Consider the following 25,777-nt stretch of genomic DNA (forward strand, 5'->3'; position numbering starts at 1 on the left):
CGCGGTGATTCCACAGCGGAAAAACGCCGCGAAAACGCAAAAAAACGCAACGTGGGCACTCAGCCTTAAAGATAATCTGTTACCTGGTATTTGCTACCTCAGCAGCATAATGTAGTAAAAGAGACCCTGATTCCAGCAATGTATCGCCTAGTTTATTGGGTGGAGCAGTTGTGACACAATCATAGTTAGTTTAAAGATGCAGCATGAAGCAGAGCTGAAACGCTAACCCCACACACACCACAGCTTTCTATGTACATTATCTATTAATTGTGAGCTGCTTATTAGAGGGGAGGGTGTGGTCGGACCAGGGCTCACATGCACTGTGGTCCAAGCAGTAATAATCTCATGTGATAAAACATTCATTGTATGGAAATAATAGAACTTAACCTAATAAGTGATACATACCTGAAATCTGTGTCTCAGCAAAAACCTGCCGACAGTTTCCCTTCAAGTTTAAACTCACAGACCCATAGTTTTCAGGCTCAGGTTTTTTTTTATCACATTTAGAATATTGGCACCACATATGCTCCAGTCCTGTGGTACAGACTGTTTTTATGTCATCCTTTTATATTGTGTATGTATATATATATATATATATATATATATATATATTGTGCTGTCTATTACAGTGCTCAATTCATACAGTACAAGTGACTTGATGATTTCTCTGTTTTAGTGTTTTTGATGTGATGATGTACTTCCTGTTGGGTTAAGCAGGTCATCAATCTCTGATTGGTGAGGGTGTGATACAGAGGCATCCCCGCCAATCAGCTATTCCCAGTGTTGGCATTGGCTGGCCTGGAACTGCTCAATTGCGAAGCTGTACAGCACAGCTCCATCAACAAAGTAGTAATAGTAGCTGGGTACTGCAAATCTGCCGCCTTTTGCAGTCAATATGGGGTGAATGTGTCGTATCCGGTCGCGGACACTATTCCTTTGACAGAGCTGTGCAGATCCACAACTGAGCAATTCTGGACACCACCGACACCGGGATCAGCTGATCGGCAGGGACACAAGGGGTCGATCAGACATTGATGATCTATCCTAAGGATAGGCCATCAATGTTAAAGTTCCAGACAACCCCTTTATTAAGCATTTATGGTAGACATTGCTATTTGTGTTCAACGCTCCAAGATAAAGCAAATTTTGATTCTTTTACAAACTTGTTACTGGACCAATAGATGAAGTATTTGTAAAGTGTGTCTCATTTTATCATAAGGAACAAGTTTATTTATTTAGCACATAAGAATACACACAGTGATGAAAATATTCTTTACGGCAAGATTTAGTGTAATTGATGTCATTATACAGAGAATGTAAATACTGTATTAATATCAAGTTCCGTTGCTGATATTTGTGAATGGATTTATCCCACCATTGCATGCTTACACGTCCGCTTTGGATTATCTTTTCGAACCACGATGTAAACACAGGCCTCCTCGTAAAACACTTCTTTGCACTTTTCCTTGTCATATCCGACTGGTCTGCCAACACTAAATAAAAAAGAAAACACTAATAGAGTTAAAAATCTATTATACATTGAGCTGACTATTGAGATGCTCACGAGTGACAGTATCTATGTAATGCTCAAATGAGAATCCTCTAATATCCTGGTTCTCCATATTACCTGTGACAATGGATAAATGGTGAAAACAAGTATTTATGGCAATTGTCTTTCAATTCAGGCAAATCTTTAGTGAGGCCTTTGCATTTTACATAGCCTTGCCAAGTCACTACGATATAATAGTTTCATTCATCCTGTAAACTTATCCCCTAAACCATATTTCAATAAGGCAGCCAATATGTAGTCAGGGCATGCAGAGTTCCACTTAGGCTGAGTGCAGACGGACTTTTTAGCCCTGCAGATTTTTCCGCGCAGAATTGAAGAAATCCGCAGGTCAAATGACCTGCATTTTTCCTGCGGATTTCTTCCATTTTTCCTGCGGTTTTCTTGCAGTTTTTGTGCGGTTTTCCACTGCGGATTCCCCCTGCGGATTTGGAGACAGGAGAGGTGGAAAACCGCACAAAAGAAGTAACATGCTGCGGATTTTGTACCACGGGAAAATCCGCAGCGTCTGCACAGCGTTTTTTTTTTCATTGATTTTAAGGCTACTGTACATCACAATGCGGATATGCAGCGTTTCTGCGTGGAAAAATCCGCTGCGGATCCGCTGCATATCCGCATCGTGTGCACACAGCCTTAGGGCCATATTTGGAACTTTAAGTTAATTTCTAGTAAGTCAAACTAAAAGTGCCAATAGTCTTTAGATAGTAGTTAGGCCCCTATACTCAATAGACTAACGTCAGCCGAACCTGCAGATATTGATGGGTTCAGATGACAATCTGATGTGTGTGTAGGGGCCCTGACAGATGATTGTTGTGGCAGATAAAGATCTGGCCTGTCCAGACTGCAAATCCTCTTGTTCTTTAAAAAAAAGTAGCAGCTAGAGATGTCTGACAGAGGCAACACAGGAGCGTTCAGCTGCAATGATATACATCTACTGAAATAGGTTATTTCCATCATTATAGTGCTTTGAAAAATCTTCTTCTTCTTCCCGAACCGCTACATGCACAGACTCCGTTGAGGTGTCGTTTCGAAGCCAGTGTCCACGAGAGGTGTGCTAAGTAATTTTCGTGTCGATCGGATTTGCAGTTTTTGCGCAATTTGCGTTTGAAAAAACATTTTCCTCAATGCTTTTCAATGGGAAAATGTTGCCACAGTCAAAACATGCCCTGAGGTGATTAAAATAGCAGTTAAGAAGCTCATTGATATGCCCACAAAATCGGACCCAGAGTGGCCCCGCCCACAAAATCGGACCCAGAGTGGCCCTGCCCACCAAATCAGACTCAGAGTGGCCCTGCCCACCAAATCAGACTCAGAGTGGCCCTGCCCACCAAATCGGACCCTGAAGGGCCCCGCCCACCAAATTAGACCCTGAGGGGCCCCGTCCACCAAATCAGACCCTGAGGGGCCCCGTCCACCAAATCAGACTCAGAGTGGCCCTGCCCACCAAATCAGACTCAGAGTGGCCCTGCCCACCAAATCAGACTCAGAGTGGCCCTGCCCACCAAATCGGACCCTGAAGGGCCCCGCCTACCAAATTAGACCCTGAGGGGCCCCGTCCACCAAATCAGACCCTGAGGGGCCCCGTCCACCAAATCAGACTCAGAGTGGCCCTGCCCACCAAATCAGACTCAGAGTGGCCCTGCCCACCAAATCAGACTCAGAGTGGCCCTGCCCACCAAATCAGACTCAGAGTGGCCCTGCCCACCAAATCGGACCCTGAAGGGCCCCGCCCACCAAATTAGACCCTGAGGGGCCCGTCCACCAAATCAGACCCTGAGGGGCCCCACCCACCAAATTAGACCCTGAGGGGCCCCGTCCACCAAATCAGACCCTGAGGGGCCCCGTCCACCAAATCAGACCCTGAGGGGCCCCGTCCACCAAATCAGACTCAGAGTGGCCCTGCCCACCAAATCAGACTCAGAGTGGCCCTGCCCACCAAATCAGACTCAGAGTGGCCCTGCCCACCAAATCGGACCCTGAAGGGCCCCGCCCACCAAATTAGACCCTGAGGGGCCCCGTCCACCAAATCAGACCCTGAGGGGCCCCGTCCATCAAATCAGACTCAGAGTGGCCCTGCCCACCAAATCAGACTCAGAGTGGCCCTGCCCACCAAATCAGACTCAGAGTGGCCCTGCCCACCAAATCGAACCCTGAAGGGCCCCGCCCACCAAATTAGACCCTGAGGGGCCCCGTCCACCAAAGCAGACCCTGAGGGGCCCCGTCCACCAAATCAGACTCAGAGTGGCCCTGCCCACCAAATCAGACTCAGAGTGGCCCTGCCCACCAAATCAGACTCAGAGTGGCCCTGCCCACCAAATCGGACCCTGAAGGGCCCCGCCCACCAAATTAGACCCTGAGGGGCCCCGTCCACCAAATCAGACCCTGAGGGGCCCCGTCCACCAAATCAGACCCTGAGGGGCCCCGTCCACCAAATCAGACTCAGAGTGGCCCTGCCCACCAAATCAGACTCAGAGTGGCCCTGCCCACCAAATCAGACTCAGAGTGGCCCTGCCCACCAAATCGGACCCTGAAGGGCCCCGCCCACCAAATTAGACCCTGAGGGGCCCCGTCCACCAAATCAGACCCTGAGGGGCCCCATCCACCAAATCAGACCCGGAGAGGCCCCGCCCACCAAATCAGATCTTGAGGGGCCCCACCCACCAAATCGGACCCTGAGAGGCCCGCCCACCAAATCGGACTCTGAGGGGCCCAACCCACCAAACCGGACCCTAAGGGGCCCCGCCCACCAAATCAGACCCTGAGGGGCTCCGGCCACAAAATCGGACCCTAAGGGGCCCCGCCCACCAAATCAGACCCTGAGGGGCTCTGGCCACAAAATCAGACCCTGAGGGGCCCCGGCCACCAAATCAGACTCAGAGTGGCCCTGCCCACCAAATCGGACCCTGAAGGGCCCCGCCCACCAAATCGGACTCTGAGGGGCCCAACCCACCAAATCGGACCCTAAGGGGCCCCGCCCACCAAATCAGACCCTGGGGGGCTCCGGCCACAAAATCAGACCCTGAGAGGCCCCGTCCACCAAATCAGACCCTGAGGGGCCCCGCCCACCAAATCAGACCCTGAGAGGCCCCGCCCACCAAATCGGACCCTGAGAGGCCTCGCCCACCAAATCGGACCCTGAGGGGCCCCACCCACCAAATTGGACCCTGAGGGGCTCCGCCCACTGAATTGAACCATGAGGGGTCCCGCCCACTGAATCAGACCCTGAGGGGTCCCGGCCACAAAATCGGACCCTGAGGGGCCCCGGCCACAAAATCAGACTCTGAGGGGCCCCTGCCACCAAATCAGACTCTGAGGGGCCCCGCCCACCAAATTGGACCCTGAGGGGCCCCGACCACCAAATCAGACTCAGAGTAGCCCCGCCCACCACATCGGACAAAGAGTGGCCCCACCCACCAAATTGGACCCAGATGGGGCTCCACCCACAAAATCAGACCCTGAGGGGCCCCATCCACAAAATCGGACCCTGAGGGTACCCGGCCACAAAATCGTACCCTGAGGGGCCCCTACCACAAAATCATACCCTGAGGGGTCCCGGCCACAAAATCGGACCCTGAGGGGCCCCACCCACAAAATCAGACCCTGAGGGGCCCAACCCACAAAATCAGACCCTGAGGGGCCCCAGCCACAAAATCGGACCTTGAGGGGCCACACCCACAAAATCGGACCCTGAGGGGCCACACCCACAAAATCAGAACCCTGAGGGATCCCGGCCACCAATTCAAGCCCTGAGGAGCCCAGGCCACCGAATCGGATCCTGAGGGGCCCCACCCACCAAATCAGACCCTGAGGGGCCCCACAGGCCAAAGTGGCCCCTGAAAGGCACCCACAGTTAAAACGGATCCTGAGTTGAAAGTCTTGCAGGGGTAGCAGGCAAGTATCTCTTAAAGGGGCAGACCGGGCACCATTTCAAAGCACTATCTGTGCTTCCTTCAGGAAATACACATCTAGTTATTATTATTCAGTTGATTTTCCACAATTAATGTGGCCCGAACCGCTACACGGACAGACTCCGTTGAGGTGTCGTTTCGAAGCCAGCGTCCACGAGTGGTGTGCTAAGTAATTTTCGTGTCGATTGGGTTTGTAGTTTTTGCGCAATTTGCATTTGAAAAAACATTTTCCTCAATGCATTTCAATGGGAAAATGTTGCCACAGAGAAAACATGCCCAGAGACGATTCAAATGGCAGTTAAGCTCATTGATATGCGCAGGCACACCCAGTTACTATGCCAATGCCTACGAACTTCACATGACTCCAGCAGGACACAGTTTCTGCCAGATAATTTCAGCTCTTAAAGCAAAACCCACATCACAAATGCAAATCTAGCTTCATCACATGACGCATGCCCCTGAGAGCGAATGTGTGCCAAAGTGGATTTAGAAGCCCAGTGAGCCAAACTGGCTCTTAAAGGGCCAACGCGCCAAAGTGATTCATAAAGGGCCGCCGCACCGAAATGAGTCTTAAAGGACCGGCGCGTCGGAGGCTGAGCCACCCCGGCCACCAAATCGGAGGCTGATCGACCCTGGCCTACAAATAGGAGGCTGAGCCACTCTGGCCTCCAAATCGGACCCAGAGTGGCCCTGCCCACCAAATTGGACCCTGAGGGGCCCCGCCCACCAAATTAGACCCAGAGTGGCCCCGCCCACCAAATTAGACCCTGAGGGGCCCCATCCACCAAATCAGACCCAGAGTGGCCCCGCTCACCAAATCGGACCCTGAGGGGCCCCGCCCACCAAATCAGACTCAGAGGGGCCCCGCCCACCAAATCGGACCTTGAGGGGCCCCGCTCACCAAATCGGACCAAGAGTGGCCTCGCCCACCAAATCGGACCCTAAGGGGCCCCACCCCCAAAATCAGACCCAGAGTGGCCCCGCCCACCAAATCAGACCCAGAGTGGCCCCGCCCACCAAATCAGACCCAGAGTGGCCCCACCCACCAAATCATACCCAGAGTGGCCCCACCCACCAAATTGAACCCAGAGGGGCTCCGCCCACAAAATCAGACCCTGAGGGGCACCACCCACAAAATCAGACCCTGAGGGGCCCCAGCCACCAAATCGGACTCTGAGGGTCCCTACCCACCAAACCGGACCCTGAGGGGCTCTGCCCACCGAATCAGACCCTGAGGGGCCCCACAGGCCAAAGTGGCCCCTGAGAGGCATCCACAGTTAAAATGGATCCTGAGTTGAAAGTCTTGCAGGGGCAACAGGCAAGTCTCTCTTAAAGGGGCAGCCCGGGCACCATTTCAAAGCACTATCTGTACTTCCTTCAGGAAATACACATCTAGTTCTTCTTCTGCTTCTTCTTCTTATTATTATTATTCAGTTGATTTTCCGCAATTAATGTGGCCCGAACCGCTACACGCACAGACTCCGTTGAGATGTCCTTTCGAAGCCAGCGTCCACGAGTGGTGCGATCGGATTTATAATTTTTGCGCAATTTGCGTTTGAAAAAACATTTTCCTCAATGCATTTCAATGGGAAAATGTTGCCATAGGGAAAACATGCCCTGAGGCGATTCAAATGGCAGTTAAGCTCATTGATATGCACAGGCACACCCAGTTACTATGCCAATGCCTACGAACTTTTCATGACCCCTCCAGGACAGAGTTTCTGGCAGATAATATCAGCTCTTAAAGCGAAACCCACAGCACAAATGCAAATCTAGCTTCATCACATGACGCATGCCCCTGAGAAAGAATGTGCGCCAAAGTGGATTTAGAAGCCCAGTGCGCCAAACAGGCTCTTAAATGGCCGACACGCCTAAGTGATTCTTAAAAGGCCGGTGCACCAAAATGAGTCTTAAAGGGCCAGCATGCCAAATCGAAAGCTGAGTGACCCCAGGCTCCAAATCGGAGGCTGATCAACCCTGGCCTACAAATCGGAGGCTGAGCCACCCTGGCCCCCAAATCGGACCCAGAGTGGCCCCGCCCACCAAATCGGACCCAGAGTGGCCCCGCCCACCAAATCGGACCCTGAGGGGCCCTGCCCACCAAATCGGACCCTGAGGGGCCCCACCCACCAAATCGGACCCAGAGTGGCCCCGCCCACCAAATCAGACCCTGAGGGGCCCCGCCCACCAAATCAGACCCTGAGGGGCCCCGCCCACCAAATCGGACCCTGAGGGGCCCCGCCCACCAAATCGGACGCTGAGGGGCCCCACAGGCCAAAGTGGCCCCTGAGAGGCACCCACAGTTAAAACGGATCCTGAGTTGAAAGTCTTGCAGGGGCAGCAGGCAAGTCTCTCTTAAAGGGGCACCCTGGGCACCATTTCAAAGCACTATCTGTACTTCCTTCAGGAAATACACATCTAGTTAAAAGTTATTATCTATACATAGTATGGATGACAACTTAAAGATTGTTATGAGTCCGATAACAGGGAATTGCCAAGAATGAGTTTCTGAAATGCTGCATCAGAAAACAAGGGTTGACGTGCTCCATTCATTTACTAAGGAAATGCTGGAGACAATCAAGTACAGTTCTCGGCATTTCTCAGAAGTCCTACAAAGAATGAATAGAGCAGTGATGCACATGCACAGCCATTGCTTCATTCTGACAAAGCATTTCAGAAGCCTATTCACTGGTGTGGGTCTCAGCGGTTGTCATGCAACTGATCTGTAAGTTGTCACTTACTTTGGAAGGCTAATTACTTTTTATAATAGGAATAATGCTTTAACAAATATTTCAGAAACAATTATTGGATCATGGGGCTAGCAATGGTCTGGAAGATCCTTGGAGGCAGAAAAGGGACCCCCATGCCAGGTAACAGTGCGTGCGAGCAGAGAGGGGCGTGCCAGTGAAGCTGGAGCTGCGCTCTATTGTGAGCAAGTGAAAAACAGGAAGAAAAATGCTCAACTCTGGTGAAGATTCAGCGGCGGTCGTAGCCGCAGCCTCCATAATGCCGCTATCAATGCCGTATATACCAGGACTCAGGGGAGTCGCACACCCTGAGCAATTTTAAAGAAAGACTATGTAGTTTGTTCAAAGTGTACCCCCTGTCAGAAAGTCAAAAAGTCAGTATCCTCATTGGCCAGTTAACTGGTGCGGCTCAGAGGGAAGTAAAGTCCTGGCCGGACACTGATAAAAGAACTGTCAAACAAATCTTGGCCAGACTGAAAGATACTTTTGATACCCGCACTGCAACAGAGATAAAAATGAGATTTTTTGGGTGCAAACAGAGAGTGCAGGACAGTGTATCGGACTATGCCCTTAATCTTCAGGAGGCACTACGGGCTGTAAAGCAGGTTGATCCTGAGAGCGTGCAAGATGAAGATCGATTATTAACAGAGCAGTTCATAGAGGGACTCCAGTCTAACAACCAAAGGACACAGCTGCGCATAATGGCCCTACAAAATCCTGAATTGGACTTTGTACACTTTAAGGATAGAGCCATCAGAGTGCTGCGTGAACCGAACCCTAGCAGCACAGAGCCCTCTCAGCATCCTGCAATTACATACCAGCAGGAGGCATCATCCTTTCCAAAGACCTCTATTGAGACTGACAAGCCACCCCAAGATGATGATTCTGCTGCAGACTTACGTCTCCAAGTCAAGGAACTAACCAAAAGTGTGGCTACACTCACAAAAACTGTGCAGTCCCTGCAAGTGATTGCAAAGAAGAGGATCCAGCTGGCCTCCAGTCCAGAAGACGTCCCGTGGCGACAGCAGAAGAGGATCCCGCCGACCAGAGGGAGAGACAGCGATCGTTACGACGAGGACGGACAGCCCATCTGTCGCCGCTGCAACAAGGCAGGACACCTAGCAAGATACTATCATTTAAACAAGCCACCCCTGGGGCAAAGGGCCAACTGTTACGTGTTACAGAACCACTCAGCACCCAGAATATGTTGTGCAGTTATATGCATGTATAATAGGTTCTATGTGAGATGCATGTCCCTAATGCATCAGCCCACAGGCTGCGCCCCTGGACAGAGGGGACACGATATTCTCCTTTTGTCCGGCCTCTCCCCACCTTTGTAATTCCCACAGTAAACATCGGCAGGCTCCGTTCACCTGCGGCTTTTGTAATGCATGTCTGCCCTGCCACTTTTCTATTGGCCTGCCCTCTGTATCTGTGTGATATATTCTGTGTCCTGTGAGTAAAGTGTTGTCAGACTGGAAATACGTGGAGAAGCAGTGATCTTTTATATGCACCCATGTAACCAAGGAATTCCAGCCAGCGTCGTTCATTCAGACTCCAGCCAACGCAGAGCGGACCTCCGAAAACACGGGGTGGTACTGAAAGAGGTACTCCAGCTTGTGAGACCCCGTTACACTGGTGGCAGCAGTGGGATTTGAACCCACGCCTCTGAAGAGACTGGAGCTGCATGAAGTAGACCCCATGCAGGCAGCCCGGGCAGATAATCGACAACAGCATCGACAGGTCGTGTGGGTTAATGGTTAACGTATGCAGGGACTAAGAGATTCTGGGGCAACTTTGACCCTTGTGAAGCTTCATCTCGTCATCTCGTCCGGGACCAAGAGAAGACGGACTGGACAGTGGCAGTCCGTGTAGCAGGGGGAGCTATACATCGACTGCCCACTGCCAGGATTCACCTGAACTGGGGTGTCGGGGATGGCCTTGTTGAGGTCGGCTTGATGGAGGATTTGCCTGCAGACGTCTTGCTGGGAAATGACTTGAGGCCCATGTTGTCTGCATTCTCGGTGGCCCCTCTGGCTAAGACCTATTCTGTGACCACCCGGAGACAAGCTCGAGCTGTAGAGGCGGAATCACACTCAGAGGAGGCTCAGGTAAGATCTACACGTATTCCCATAGCCAGACACATTTCTTGGGCCACCCCAGATGAATTTATGAGGGAGTTACTTGAGGATCCTTCATTAGAGGGATATCGTGGGAAGGCACAGGAGGGGAGAGGAGTACTGGAAGGGGAACAGTTTGTATGGAAGCAGGGACTCCTCTACCGGATCACAGAGCAGCACCACACAGGGATGAGTCCCACTATAAAACAACAGCTGGTAGTTCCCAAGAAGTATAGGCAGGCGTTGCTGCCCATCTCTCATGATATACCCTTGGCCGGGCATCGTCTGACACAAAACTTCTTTTGGCCGGGGGTGACCTATGATGTTCGTCAGTACTGCCAGACCTGTGACAGTTGTCAGCGCATTGGCAAGAGGGGGATCGATGCAAGGCCAAATTACGCCCCCTCCCCATTGTGGAGGAACCATTTAGCCGAGTAGCGGTCGATCTGATAGGGCCAATAGCCAAACCCAGTCCATCCCGGAAAAAGTATATATTGACAGTGGTAGATTATGCCACACGGTATCCAGAGGCGGTTGCGTTACCTAACATACTGGCAGAGACTGTGGCGGCCGCCCTGCTCCAGGCTTTCTCACGGGTTGGATTTCCCCGGGAGATTATCTCGGACCAGGGTACCCAGTTTACAGCAGAGGTGATCAACCAACTGTGGAAGCTGTGCGGCGTAAAGTCCATTAGACGCACCCCGTACCACCCGCAAACCAATGGGTAGTGTGAACGCTTTAATGGGACATTAAAACAGCTCATTGGGACTTTTACCAGGACCTACAGGGACTGGGAGAAATTCTTGCCACACCTCCTGTTTGCCTATTGGGAGGTGCCCCAAGAATCCACTGGGTTCTCCCCGTTCGAGCTGGTATACGGGAAATGGGTAAGGGGACCCCTAGACTTAGTGCTGGAACACTGGGAGGGGAAGGGCCTAATAGAAGGGGTACCTATTGTACCCTATGTGCTGGAATTCCGGGACTGCCTACAGGAGCTGACTCAGGTTGTACGTGAGAACCTGCAGGCGACCCAGTGGCGCCAGCGCGCATGATACGATCGGAGGGCCAGAGAGCGCACTTTGGAAATAGGACAGAAGGTCCTGGTGTTAGAGCCCACTAAGCAGAATAAGTTTCAAGCTGCATGGAAGGGGCCCTACCAGGTAGTGGGGAAAATAGCCGACACAACCTATAATGTCGCCGATTGTGACGACCCCAGGGTTATCCGCATGTTCCACGTGAATATGCTGAAACCCTACCGGGAGCGCCCTGAAGAGGTAGTGGCCATCTGTGCACCTGAATCAGAGGATTTAGCCGGACTTCCCTTGCCGGATGTCTTAGGGGAAAGGACTCAGTTTAAAACATGGGACCAGGTACACTTGGGTGAAGACCTAGGCCCCCGGGAGAGACAGCAGGCGGAGGCGTTGTTGAGGCTGCGACAAAGGATGTTTTCAGAGAGCCCGGGGTACACTCGCCTGGCACAACACAAGGTTGAGACCCAGGATCAGACCCCCCTACGACAAAACCCCTTCCGCGTCCCTGAGTCTGTACGAGAGGGGATGTGACAAGAGATACAAGAGATGCTGCGTTTAGGGGTCATTGAAGAGTCAGATAGTCCCTGGGCATCCCCCGTAGTGTTAGTGCCCAAGAAGGATGGGACTACACGGTTTTGTGTAGACTATCGTAAGCTCAATGAGAAAACAGTGACGGATGCATACCCCATGCCGCGTGTGGAAGAGTTGTTAGACCGGCTGGCGGGGGCAAAGTATTTGACCACCATCGATCTATGCAAAGGCTACTGGCAGATTCCCCTTAGTCCTGACGCTATTCCCAAGTCGGCATTTGTCACCTCGTTCGGCTTATTCCAGTTTCGAGTTATGCCATTCGGGATGAAGAATGCCCCGGCGACCTTCCAAAGGCTGGCTGACCGGCTTCTGGATGGTCTCCAGGACTATGCTTGTGCCTACCTGGACGACATCGCCATCTACAGTGCGACATGGGAAGAGCATCTAAATCACCTAGAGACAGTATTGGACAGGATCCACCAGGCTGGAGTCACCCTGAACCCAAACAAGTGTCACATGGGCAAAGCAGAGGTTCAGTATTTAGGGTATTGGGTGGGAAGTGGGAAACAGCGACCAGAACCAGCCAAGATTGAGGCCATAGCCAAATGGCCCATCCCACGCACTAAAACCCAGGTCATGGCGTTTCTAGGGACAGCGGCGTATTACAGGAAATTCGTTCTCAATTACAGCAGCGTAGCCAAGCCCCTCACTGATCTGACCCGTAAGAACCTACCCCGCCAGGTAACCTGGACCTCAGAGTGTGAGGAAGCCTTCCGCCAACTAAAGGACGCCCTCACCAATACCCCTGTATTGGCCGCACCCGATCCAACTAAACGTTTCCTGGTTCACACAGACGCTTCTATGTTTGGATTGGGGGCAGTACCGAGCCAAGTCGGGCCGGACGGCCAAGAACACCCGGTAGCTTACCTTATTCGGAAACTACTGCCCCGTGAAGTAAGCTATGCGGCCATCGAGAAGGAGTGCCTGGCGGTAGTATGGGCACTCAAGAAGTTGCAACCATAGTTGTATGGACAACAGTTTTCCCTCCTAACGGACCATAATCCCCTAGTCTGGCTTAATCGGGTCTCCGGAGACAGTGCCAGATTGCTGCGGTGGAGTTTAACCCTACAACCTCTGGACTTCACCATCCACCACAGACCCGGCAAACAAAACAGTAACGCCAATGGACTAAGTCGACAAACGGAACTTGTACCAACCCCATAAACTTCGGTCATCCCCAAACCGATCCGTTGAGGATCAGACTGTGTATGCCGATCGCGTCACTGAAAAGAGGAGCCATGTTACGTGTTACAGAACCACTCAGCACAGAATATGTTGTGCAGTTATATGTATGTATAATAGGTTCTATGTGAGATGCATGTGCCTAATGCATCAGCCCACAGGCTGCGCCCCTGGGCATAGGGGACACGATATTCTCCTTTTGTCCGCCCTCCCCCCACCTTTGTAATTCCCACAGTAAACATCGGCAGGCTCCGGCCACCTGCGGCTTTTGTAATGCATGTCTGGCCTGCCGCTTTTCTATTGGCCTGCCCTCTGTATATGTGTGATATATTCTGTGTCCTGTGAGTAAAGTGTTGTCAGGCTGGAAATACGTGGAGAAGCAGTGATCTTTTATATGCGCCCATGTAACCAAGGAATTCCAGCCAGCATCATTCATTCAGACTCCAGCCAACGCAGAGCGGACCTCCGAAAACACGGGGTGGTACTGAAAGAGGTACTCCAGCTTGTGAGATCCCGTTACACCAACCCTCAGGAGTAAGACGACCAGGCCCACCAAATTGGCGAGACAAGTACGTAGGAGGACGACCAGTCTTGCCTGTCGTGATTGACGGTTTTCCAATGAACGCTTTACTGGACACCGGTTCCCAGGTGACAATGATACCATATGTTCTTTTTCAGCAGTACTGGGCAGATTCAGACATTACTCATAGCCCAGATAAAGACCTTACCATTTTTGCCAGCAATGGTCAGCCCTTGCCTCAGATGGGATATAAAGAGGTGACCATAAAATTTGGCTGAGTAGAATTCCAATCGCAAGGTTTGATAATAGTTGATATTGACAAACGAGAATGCCATCCTATGATCACTTTATGCACTAATGTAATTGAAAATTGTCTTGGAGAAATTATTGTTTTGTTACAACAGGTAGCCGAGACCACCGGCTCCAGTCAGCAACGGGTCCTGCAAAAGGAGATCAGAGCCCTGATGCAGAGACAACAGGTAGAGCTGTCTGGTGGAGAAGTTGGCAGTGTCAGAATAAGTGATCCTTTCCCCATTGCAGTACCTCCCAGAAGTGAAATGTTAATTTGGTGTCGGGTAGCAATAGGCCTAAGGGGTAAAGATTACCAAGCCTTGGTAGAACCCATGTATTCTGATAGTAGGCCCACTATCCTGACAGCCGGAAGGGGTAGTTGATGTCCGCAAGGGGAGAGTACCAATACACATCTAAAATTGTGGGGAGAGAGAGGTCCAGTTACCCCGGTATGCCACCCTTGCTAAATTGTTCACCATCAGTAACAATGCAATCGAGACAATAGAACCCTTGCTTCCATCTGACAAGGTGGAAGAGAATGGCTCTGAAGGGCAACAGGAGGATTGGTGTCAGCAGCTACACGTAGGCACTGACTCCACCCCTTCACACCAAAAGCATGGGGCTTACCGGGTGGCTCGAGAATTTGAATCGGTCTTCAGCAAGAATCCTCTAGATTTTGGGCAGGCAAAAGGGGTTCAACATCATATCCCCACCGGAGATCATCCACCCATTAAAGAGAGACACCGGCCTGTACCCCCAGCACACTACCAATGTGCCAAGAGTATGTTACGAGAGATGAAGGAGGCTGGGGTAATCAGAGATAGTTGTAGCCCCTGGGCAGCTCCATTAGTCCTCATTAAGAAGAAAGACGGTACTATGAGAATGTGTGTAGACTACAGGCGGATTAACAGCATTACACATAAAGACGCGTACCCATTGCCTAGAATTGAGGAATCACTAGCTGCACTGAGAACTGCTAATTATTTCTCTACCTTAGATCTCACCAGTGGGTATTGGCAGGTTCCTGTGGCAGAGGCAGACAAAGAGAAGACAGTGTTTACAACACCAAATGGGCCTCTGTGAGTTTAACTACATGCCGTTTGGGCTCAGCAATGCACCAGGAACATTTCAGCGGTTAATGGAATGCTGCCTTGGACATAAAAACTTTGAAACCACTCTGCTGTACCTGGATGACATCATCGTCTTCTCCAAAACCTACGAAGACCATTTGAAGCACCTGGCCGAGGTATTTGAAGCCCTGTCCAACTTTGGCCTGAAAATAAAACCGTCCAAATGTCACCCTTTGAAACCCAAGGTGCAGTACCTAGGCCATGTGGTAAGCGTGGAAGGTGTGGCACCCGATCCTGACAAAGTCACTGTTATCCGGGACTGGAAAAGACCCAGCACTATCCATGAAGTGAGGCAATTTCTTGGGTTGGTAGGCTACTACCAAAGATTTATCAAGGACTTCACCAAGATAGCAGCACCGCTGCAAGATCTTCTAGTGGGCCAATCCAAGAAGGCCAAGAGCAAAAATCTTCCCTTCGCGTGGAACAAAAGGATAGAAGAGTCCTTCATCAAGTTGAAATTGGCCCTCACAGAAGATGAGGTCCTGGCCTACCCTGACTATGACCAACCATTTGTACTTTACACTGACTCCAGCAACGTGGGATTGGGAGCAGTGCTGTCACAAGTGCAGAAAGGCAGAGAGAGAGTGATTGCCTATGCCAGCAGGAAGCTTCGTCCCACTGAGAGGAACCCCGACAACTACAGTTCCTTTAAGCTGGAGTTCCTCGCCATAGTCTGGCCGGTAACAGAGCACTTCAAGCACTACTTGGCTTCCGCAAAGTTCACCATCTACACGGACAATAATCTGCTAACCCACCTTGAAACGGCAAAGCTCGGGGCACTTGAGCAGTGATGGATGGCCCGGCTGTCCAACTACGAGTTCACCATCAAGAACCGAGCAGGACATAAGAACGCTAATGCGGATGCGCTGTCCAGGATGCCCAATTCACCAGATAGGGGAGAAGATCCAAAAGAACTCGAAGAAATCGAGTTACCAGCCTTCCACCTTCCAATTGCAGCCCAGCTCTCTCAAGGAGTAAGGAATAAGCGCTTTCTCGTGCGAGAGGTAACGTTGAACCCATTACCCCATCGTGAGTGGGCAGAGACACAAGATAGTGATCCAGCTGTTCACCTAGTAAAGGAGTGGCTGGCACAAGCTGATGCACACCCTGGTCCAGATGATCCACAGGAAGCACAGCAGCTATGGAAGGAAAGAGACAAGCTGTTCATCTACGAGGGTAAACTGTGTCGGAGGAACATCAACTCGCGGACACACGAACTGGTCTGGCAGGTGGTAGTCCCGAAGAGGGATGCGCCAATTGTCTTAGAGGTGTACCACAATGGAGCAGGACACTTCGGTTGGAAGAAGTTGGAAATTCTACTTCGTGAAAGGTTCTACTGGGTTGGCATGAGGAGTTCCATTGAGAAGTGGTGTCGAGAATGTAGCCCATGCAACCTGCGCAGAAAAGACCAAAACAGCCAGAGAGCCCCATTACAGCCGATCATCACAAAACAGCCGCTTGAATTGGTAGCCTTGGATTACGTGAAGTTAACTCCGAGTAGGAATGGCTACACCTATGCTTTGACCATCGTGGACCATTACTCAAGGTTCTTGGTAGTCGTACCTGTTAAAGACCAAACAGCGAAGACAGCAGCCAAGGCATTTCAGCAACACTTTTGTCGACCGCACGGATACCCTGAACAAGTGCTCACTGACCAAGGTCCAGTCTTTGAGGCATAAGTGTTCCAGGAGTTCTGTAACATGTACGGTTGCAAGAAAATCAGGACGATGCCATACCATCCACAGACAAATGGCATGTGTGAGAAGATGAACCTGGTGGTCCTTGACTTATTGAAGACCTTACCTCTGGAAGAACGAAACCAGTGGCCAGAGAAGTTGCCAGATCTGATAGAACTATATAATCATATACCGGTAAACTCCACAAATTGCACTCCGGCCTACTTGATGAGAGTAAGACCTGGCAAGTTACCCATTGATTTAGACATGGGAGTCTTAACACCAGAGACAACATCACCAGATGCAGACTGGGATACAGAGAGGCAGCAACAATACCGCCAAGTACAAGAAAGTGTGGAGAAAAGTTTGTCCCAAGCAAGACAGAGGCAGGAAAGAAATTACAATCAACAAGCCCCTGCAGTTCCCTTGACACCAGGAGAGCAAGTACATAAAAGAAAAAGAAGAGATTCACAAACTAGATGACCAGTGGGAAGCAGAGCCATACACCGTGATACCTTCAGACATTAATAACACCAAAGTATGTATCATCAGCAAAGATAGAGGAGAAACCTTCGAAGCAGTCTCAAGAGATCATCTAAAGATGTGCCCTGATCAATTGAAGGACAAGAAAGAAGTCCAAGACACTCCACAACCCATAGTAGAGGTGGAAGAAAAGATTCAAACTATACTTGGAGAATTTCATCGAACGTGGACACAAGTAAATGAGGCAATAGTAGTACCAGTTCTAACCTTTCATCAGCCTACTGCACCAGATGAAGTAGAGACTCTAAATGAAATGGCTCCAGTAACAGATACAACATCTGCAGAGGAATGCGGAAATCTGTCCCCTGCTAGCAGCGAATCTGACAATCTCATGGTGAGTCTAGGAGTAGAGAGAAGGCAGTCTAGAATACCTATCTTACACAAGCCTACTTATAGCGTAGTGACTAATGCACAAACAGTAGACATCAGAGAACAGGTCAGGTCATCAGAAATACCTATACTGCGTAGATCCACTCGTAGTACTAGAGGTCAGATCCCTGCCCGTTACAGAGATTACGTAATGTAAATAAAGTAATAAGAATGTATAGTTGTAACCGTTAAGCATGAGAGCCTACAGAGACTTACTGTATGAACCTTTTTTAAAGTATTCGCAATAACCAGTTAAAGGACAATTGGGCCACAGGACTATGTGTGGTCAGAACTGTATTTGTAAATAGTTACTCAAAAAAGGCCTTAGAAATAAGCCGCCGGCGTGGCTGAAAAACAGGCCCATCTACAGAGTGCCCTGTAGCCACGCCCAGGGATGACACACAAAGTGGGTTAAGGCGGTTCCCACCAGCCAAACTCCAGGTACAAGCACAAAGACAATTCCTGTACAGCAACGTAAGGACAGGTCGCTGCAGTAACTGTGCTATTGTTTTCTTTTTCTTGTCTGGTTTTTGATAGTTTTTACATTTTTAAGACTTTGTAGATTTGCATTAATTGTTGTTGTTAACAATCCTTGTTATATTTTCCTCAGTCCAGGAGTACTGAACTTAACTGGGGGGGAATGTGACACTTCAGAGTCCGGTTGTCACAGTGACATTACCTTACTCTAATGGGTAAAGTCATGCTTGGAGGCAGAAAAGGGACCCCCATGCCAGGTAACAGAGATTAAAAATCACAATTTCCTGCTGCAGATCAGAAAAGGGAGATGCCTTATAAATTCTGGCTTGCAGAGGGGGTTGGTGAGTCAGCTAGAAATCAGCTGAGGGGGTTGTCATGGAAACGAAACAGCTGTGAGCTGTGTGGAGAAATGAAAATGACAGTTAATTGTGAGGACGTGAGGTAAAAGGATCTTTCTGGAAGATCCTGTCAGATGAAGACAGGCAGCTGATCTGTGAAGAGGGAAAGGACAAGAGGAGAGACTGAGAGACTCTAGGGAAGCTAAGATACTGCATATAGCAGACCCCTGAGTGAAGCACTAATAAAGAGAAAAGGGACATCAGAGTCCTAGGCTGACAGGAGCTGTAAGTCCTGATAGCAGAATTTGAAAGTACAGGGGATTGTAAATTCCTATGCACATTAATCACCTGAGGGCACGGCAGCAGATAAGGAGCCCGGGGCCGACAGTGAATAGAACGGTACCCGTGGAATAGGCTCACGCTGACAGCCATACAGGTTAGTGAAACCATCACGAATAGAGGGTCGCAGCATAGTTATATACAGCAGAGACCCACACACAAAGCACAGAAAGGAAGGTCCTAAATCCCCACCTGGCAAGGTGGATCCCCTGAATGCCTCCAGGCGAGCTGGACTCATTTCATCACCTGTATGTGGTACTCCGGACTACAACCAATTACCAGTAAAAGGTAAAGAATCTGCACCTCTCTGTGTCTTTCTCTCATTTATCTGCACCCCAACGTTTACAGCCATTTTTACTATTTATTTAACATCTTTGCCCTGGGACTACAGCCCTACCTGTGGAGGGCTACAACATCATAGCTGCGCCCAACATCCATCCCAGAGAAGCAACACCGCAGCGCTGGTCACCTCTGACTAGAATACCACAGGTGGCATCACGTATTTCACCATCTAATAACTTTAGGCTGTGTGCCCACGTAGCGATTTTTAAGCGTTTTTGCCGCGATTTTCGGCGCGAAAATGCTGTGAAAACGTTTAAAAATCGTGTACAGAACGCCCCCCATACATTCCTATGGCATTCCGCACATGCTGTGCTAAAGCTGCGCTTTTTTCCGCGGCGGAATCGCATCGCGGAAAAAATCGCAGCATGGTCATTCTTTTGTGCGGAATCGCAAAGAATTGCCGCGATTCCGCACCCATAGGAATGCATGAGAATCGCTTACTTCCCGCATGTGGCTATGCCCACCATGCGGAAAGTTGAGCATCTCATGTGCGGTTGGTACCCACGGTGTGGAGGAGAGGAGACTGTCCTCCAGGCCCTGGGTACCATACCCCTGTAAAAAAAAGAATAAAAAATAAAAAATCGGGGTATATTTACCTTCCGGTGTCACGCGCTGCATTCCTGGCCTCAGCATTCCCAGTAATGCCTTGCGGCAAGGTCCTGTGATGACGTGGTCTCGCGAGATCGCTATAGCAACGCGAGAGCAACGTCATCACAGGTCTTGCAAGGCATCACTGGGAACGCTGAGGCCCGGGAATGCAGCGCGGGACGCCGGAAGGTAAATATCCCCCGATTTTTTTAATTTTTTTAGCATTTTAACATTCTAGCTTTTACTATTGATGCTGCATAGGCAGCCTCAATAGTAAAAAGCTGGTCACACTTGTCAAACACTATGTTTGACGAGTGTGACCAACCTGTCAATCACTTTCCAAGCGATGCTTCAAATCGCTTGGAAAGTGCTTGAATATCGCACGCAAAAATCGCGGCAAAATCGCGATCATAATCGCGGTAAAATCGCTGTGAAATTGTGTGGAAAAAAACGCGCGATTTCTGGGAAGGAGTCCGGTTTTTAGTGTCCGGAATAATACGATACGTGGGCACATAGCCTTAATCTTCATTTTTACCACATAAATACCACACAACTTTCCCCTATTTCATTACTGGACGCCTCTGGGCCATGGACCGGGTCGCCGCCACTGTGACACCGTCCCCAAGGGAAGTCGACGGGCCCGGTACCGAGTACCCCCAGGCCCCACGGGGCGCTCCACTATTAGTCTACAGATATTGGTTTATTTCGCAGGCTAATAGCATTCTGACACTGAGCTGCCTCTGCACTGAAAGCCCCTCTTCCAGGGGGTAATGAAATTTATTCACCCAGGCAGGCTCGCTCTTTCATTCATTCACAGGGTGGAGCTGGGGGGACTGAAGTTAATTTCCTCCCGGCAGCGGGTCTATCAGTGTTGCGGCCCCACAATGTCACAACTTCATTAACTTGCAGAATAACTCCATAAATGCAGGTTAATAGCATTATTTCAAATGACAGGATCTCTTTAAATCAGCTCTAGGGTGAAGGAAATGAGTTGTTAGAAAGCTCACTACTGTTGTTTCCATTTCTTCTCTGCCTGTTTCCTCTCACTGCTCCTCACTCCTCCTACTTGGCTAACTCACATGACACTTGCAGTCTATCAAGTCTTGGCAAGGAGATTCAAGTTGTTTTTTTTAGTGTTTGTGAGTGACTGACAAGTTCAGGAGGAAGGCAGGAGGAGAAGTGTCTGATTAGTAGGGATAGAAGCAGACTTCACTGATAAAATAAATTTCACGTTTTCCTATATTCACCTATAAGTAAAGTTCCTTTTTAAAGGATATTTAAACTCAAAAGTAATCAACTTACCTATCGCAACATTGTATATCCCCATTACCATAACAAACACAACGTTGACAGTTTTTTGTTCTCCACACTGAGCCATATTCATGAAGTTTTCCATCATAAATACATCCTAGAAAAGAAAAGTACTTATTAATAACAAATCGCTCAAGCAGAACCTGCAGCCCTCTTGTCCATGACTTTTTTCTTGTATAGCATTGACTTTTATTGGGATAAGCTATAATGCCAATTAAGAAATAGCCAAAAAACTTCTATTATCCTGGATAACCCCTTTAACTAGGTGTTTATAAAGATTTTGAAAATCTGTTCTGAATAGAGTGAATGTATTGGTTGGTCTATCTCCTGAGATAAATAACTACTAACATAGTTTGTGTACTTATCGAAAGTGTCCAACAAAGAGATATCATATTTAAGGCAAACATGTCACATGCAAAAATGCAATTTACTTACAAACATTATTTTGCAGTTAAATAGCATTACAATGCTGTTCGACCACCTTACAGAAAGCATGTCTGCCAAGAGAAAATTAACATTATTCCTCAAGGGAGTTTCTCACTTTCATTCCTAGGTGTGTGATTGAGAAAAAAAAAAATCGAACTATAGTCAGCTCACCCTTGTGTGAAGTCTTCATTAAACAGCTGGCACTCAGCACGGTTCCATAGAGCAAACGTACTTGGGAAGAGAAAAAAAAAAAAGAAAAAAAACAGCGAGTAGATCGCAGACTAAAATATAACCTTTAATCCATTAGGTTAAAACATGAATGGCACAGGATTGCTGGGCATGTAGAAAAACACTTCAGAAACAGATGACGCGTTTTGACATAACAGTCTTACAAAGCATGTGAACATACACTAGGAAGTCAGACATAATTGGTCAGACAATTAATATCATTTAAATAATGAATAATAAGTGTACCATAGTAATTAAAACCAAAGAAAACAACAAAAAACAAAAAAAAAGATACATTTTTTTTAAAAACCACTTAAGGAAAACAGTATATATACATGGAAAAAGGATTTCGATGTTTTTCTACTATACTAGACGTTAATAAACTAGCTCGTAATTTTACTATCAAATGTCACTTTTTGTCAGAGGACATTGTAATGCCATACGAGTCCTCAGATAGTGAATTTTCTATGGACACATTTAGAACTTCGGAGGAACAAAAAACGCTACTTCATCTGAGTGCGTTTCAAAAAGAATCATGTGATGATAGGATTACAATTAGTGATAATTTTCCTACAAGTAATCCAATGTTCTATCCATTAAATTCTAGACCTAATGTACTTGATGGATTCTAGGATATGATTGAGAAAGAATTACAGGAATGAAAAACTAAAATTAATAACAGTAATTCTAGAATATTTAATAATAATTTGTCTTCAGTTGAAAAAAAGGCTTTACTTGATCTTAAACAAAACAAGAATCTTATCATAAAAGAATCCGACAAGGGAGGTTCAAAAGTATTAATGGATGCTAGTCTGTACAAAAAGTTGATATCTACCGATTTAAACAATACAGATATGTATGAAAAAATATCTAGTGACCCCACAGACCAGTATAATTTGGTTCTCTATAAATTAATACAAGAAGGTTTGCACATGAAGGCCATTGATAAAAAAATTTCTGTCTTTATGTTTAATAATCACCCTATTGTTCCGATTTACCATGCGCTCCCTAAAGTCCATAAGCAGGTGTTTCCACCTCCTTTAAGGCCAATTGTGGCAGGTATTGGGTCCATGGGAGAACGACTAGGATCTTGGGTAGATTTTCATTTATAACCACTTGTACAGGCTCTTCCAGGATACATCAGAGATTCTAAATTTATTACCACTATCTTCAATAAATTCACCTGGGATAATGGTTTTTCATGGCTTTCTTGTGATGTTGTGTGGCTTTACCCATCTATTCCTCCCTACATTGCTATCCTGAGCTTGTCTTTCTATTTGGATAAATATGGTCTCTATGATACTGCTACCTCTGAATTCATCTTACTAGCAGTCAAATTTTTGTTATCACATAATTATTTTAGATTTGATGACTGTTTTTTTTTACAGAAGAGTGGAGTAAGCATGGGGGCCAAATTTTCACCGTCACTGGCAAACATCGTTATGGCGCATTAGGAAGAATTATTTCTATATAATGATGATAATCCTTATAGTAATAAAATTGTATGGTATGGACGTTATATAGATGACCTGTTGCTGGTGTGGGGGGTGCACAGGAGGAAGCAAAGGAGTTTGTCAATTACATTAACAACAATGGGTTTAATTTAAAATTCACATTTTTTCATGATTTTTTTTCCATTGATTTTTTGGATTTAACTTTGTCTGCAGATGCTGATAAACATCTGGTAAATATCTCCCCTTTCTACAAACCCACAGCAAGTAATTCTACTCTCATGGCAAGTTCTTGCCATCCTAAGCATGCTGTAAAAAACATCCCTTATGGGGAATTAATAAGACTAAGACGAAACTGTAGCAATCTCTCTACCTTTTTAGAGGAATCTAATAAAACTTGCAATAAATTAATGAAAAGAGGATATCCAGAAAAGGATTTAATCCGGGCCAAAAACAGAGTTACCAATATGAACAGAGAAAGTCTTTTAAAAAATAAAAAATTGAAACCAACTAATGCGGCAGGTTTTTCTGGTGTTACTTTTACAACAAATTATAGTTCTCAATATAACAGCATAGTCTCTATTGTCAAAAAATAGTTACCTCTTTTGAATCGGGATAAAAAATTAAGAGAAATTTTAAAAAATCCCGTGCGGTTTGTTCCGAAAAAAGCTCCTACATTAGGTTCACTACTCTCTCCTAGTGTTTTCATGGATCCTGACAAATTCTCCTCCCAACATAATTGGTTGAACTTGAAGGGTTTTTACAAATGTGGTGCGAACATATGCAAAGCATGCAAGTATGCACGGAAAACAGAAAAAAAAATTATGTTAATTGTAACACCTCATTTGTCATTTACCAGTGCATTACTTGCAAGCTACAATATATAGGTTGCACCACATGCCCTCTCAAAGTTCGTATCAGGAGACATTTAAATGATGCGGTTAATCTGAATGCTATCGCTCCATCTGCAGCTTCAAAGCATTTTTTAATACATCATAAAGGTTGTGTTGACTCTTTTAGATTTAACGCTATAGAAAAAGTTCGCAGACCTTTGAGAGGAGGCAATCACAAACGCAAGCTGTTTAATAGAGAATCCTTTTGGATTTTCCCAATGAGCACCAGGACACCGTCAGGTTTGAATTATAGACAGGATTTGATAAAATGTTACAATTGATTAAAATTGCCTGATAATTTTTTCATGTATATATACTGTTTTCCTTAAGTGGTTTTTTTAAAAAAAAAAACTTCTGTTTTTTTTTGGTTTTGTTTTCTTTGGTTTTAATTACTATGGTACACTCATTATTCATTATTTAAATGATGTTATTTGTCATGGCCCAATATGGCCCCCGAAGGTCCCCGCGGCCATATTGGATCCGGGGACCTGCATCACGCTGCGCTGGGGGTCTCAGGGAAGCACGGAGGGAGCCCCCTCCCTGCCGATGCTTCCCTGATCCTCCGGTACACTGTGATCAGGTTTGATCGCAGTGTGCCAGGGGTTAACGTGTCGGGGCAGTCCGTGACCACCTCCGACACATAGTGCCGGGTGTCAGCTGTGATAATCAGCTGACACCCGGCCACGATCAGCGGCGCTCCCCCCCGTGAGGGCCGCTGATCACTATGACGTACTATCCCGTCCTTGGGAATTAAGTCCCAGGGCACATGGACGGGATAGTACGTCATATGTCAGAAAGGGGTTAAACAAAGTGGATTTCCCATAAGAATGAGCTGGAATTGCTTTCCAAGAGTTTTTGAAGCAATTTTTAGGTGGATTTGAGAGAGGACTTACTTAAAAAAAAACAAAAAACCTCATCAAAAAATTCTATCTGCACATACGCTTAATGATGTAACCAATTTTTAGCTTTAGGATGTGTTCTTTATTGAATTTTTGAAGCAGAAAGTCCAAACCTCCTAAAAAAAATAAGAGTTTCTGCTTGGTATGTTCACATGCTTTGTAACGAGAACACAGATCTTGATGAAGACTGTTATGTCGAAACGCGTCATCTGTTTCTACATGCCCGGCAATCCTGTGCCATTCATGTTTTAACCTAATGGATTAAAGGTTATATTTTAGTCTGCGATCTACTCGCTGTTGTTTTGCTTTTTTTTTTTCTCTTCCTAGGTGTGTGATTGGTTACAGTCACTACTATGAGTGGTGGCAGCTCAAAGAAGCCCCTATGGCTGAAAGCGAGCGTCTCCCAGGAGGATGTAAGTTCATTTTCTCCCTATAAGGGCGCTTTCAGTAAACCTGCAGGTACATAGATTTTTTTACACATGACAGGTTCTCTGTAAAAAAAAAAATGTAAAGTAAAAACCAGCCAAGATTGATTCAAGTTGTTTGCTCACATGATCTGGTCATCGCCCTACTCTCAAACCTACCTCCAGGATCAGTTTGCCTCTCGTTTAGCATCACAGCGCAGGCGGCATTACAAACACCAACCAAGATCCCAGCACCAAACAAAGCAATTATCAAGGAGTATTTCTGAAATAAAAGACAAAGTTTTTCAGCCTGTGAGTGTCACTGATCATTTACAGTATGTGCCCACAAGGGGAAGTTATTTTATATACAAATCACCCACTCTTCTCAAAATGGTAGTAAATTTCA

General features: G+C 47.5%; 1 protein-coding gene across 1 annotated transcript in view; it reads right to left on the reverse strand.

Moving 5' to 3' along the window:
* Positions 1-1,204: 1,204 nt before the first annotated feature.
* The window catches only part of LOC141098226 (beta-microseminoprotein-like), a 58,168-nt gene continuing 33,595 nt past the window's right edge, over positions 1,205-25,777 (reverse strand). The window contains exons 4-6 of the mRNA XM_073585834.1: positions 25,552-25,654; positions 21,062-21,167; positions 1,205-1,493 (exon numbers count right to left, since the gene is read on the reverse strand). Coding sequence (XP_073441935.1) covers positions 1,367-1,493; positions 21,062-21,167; positions 25,552-25,654 — 336 coding nt within the window. The 3' untranslated portion in view covers positions 1,205-1,366. The remainder of the gene's footprint in view (positions 1,494-21,061; positions 21,168-25,551; positions 25,655-25,777) is intronic.

The sequence above is a fragment of the Dendrobates tinctorius genome, unplaced genomic scaffold (genome assembly GCF_039654945.1).
Source record: "Dendrobates tinctorius isolate UK_male_01 unplaced genomic scaffold, ASM3965494v1 ptg000089l, whole genome shotgun sequence".
NCBI lineage: Eukaryota > Metazoa > Chordata > Amphibia > Anura > Dendrobatidae > Dendrobates > Dendrobates tinctorius.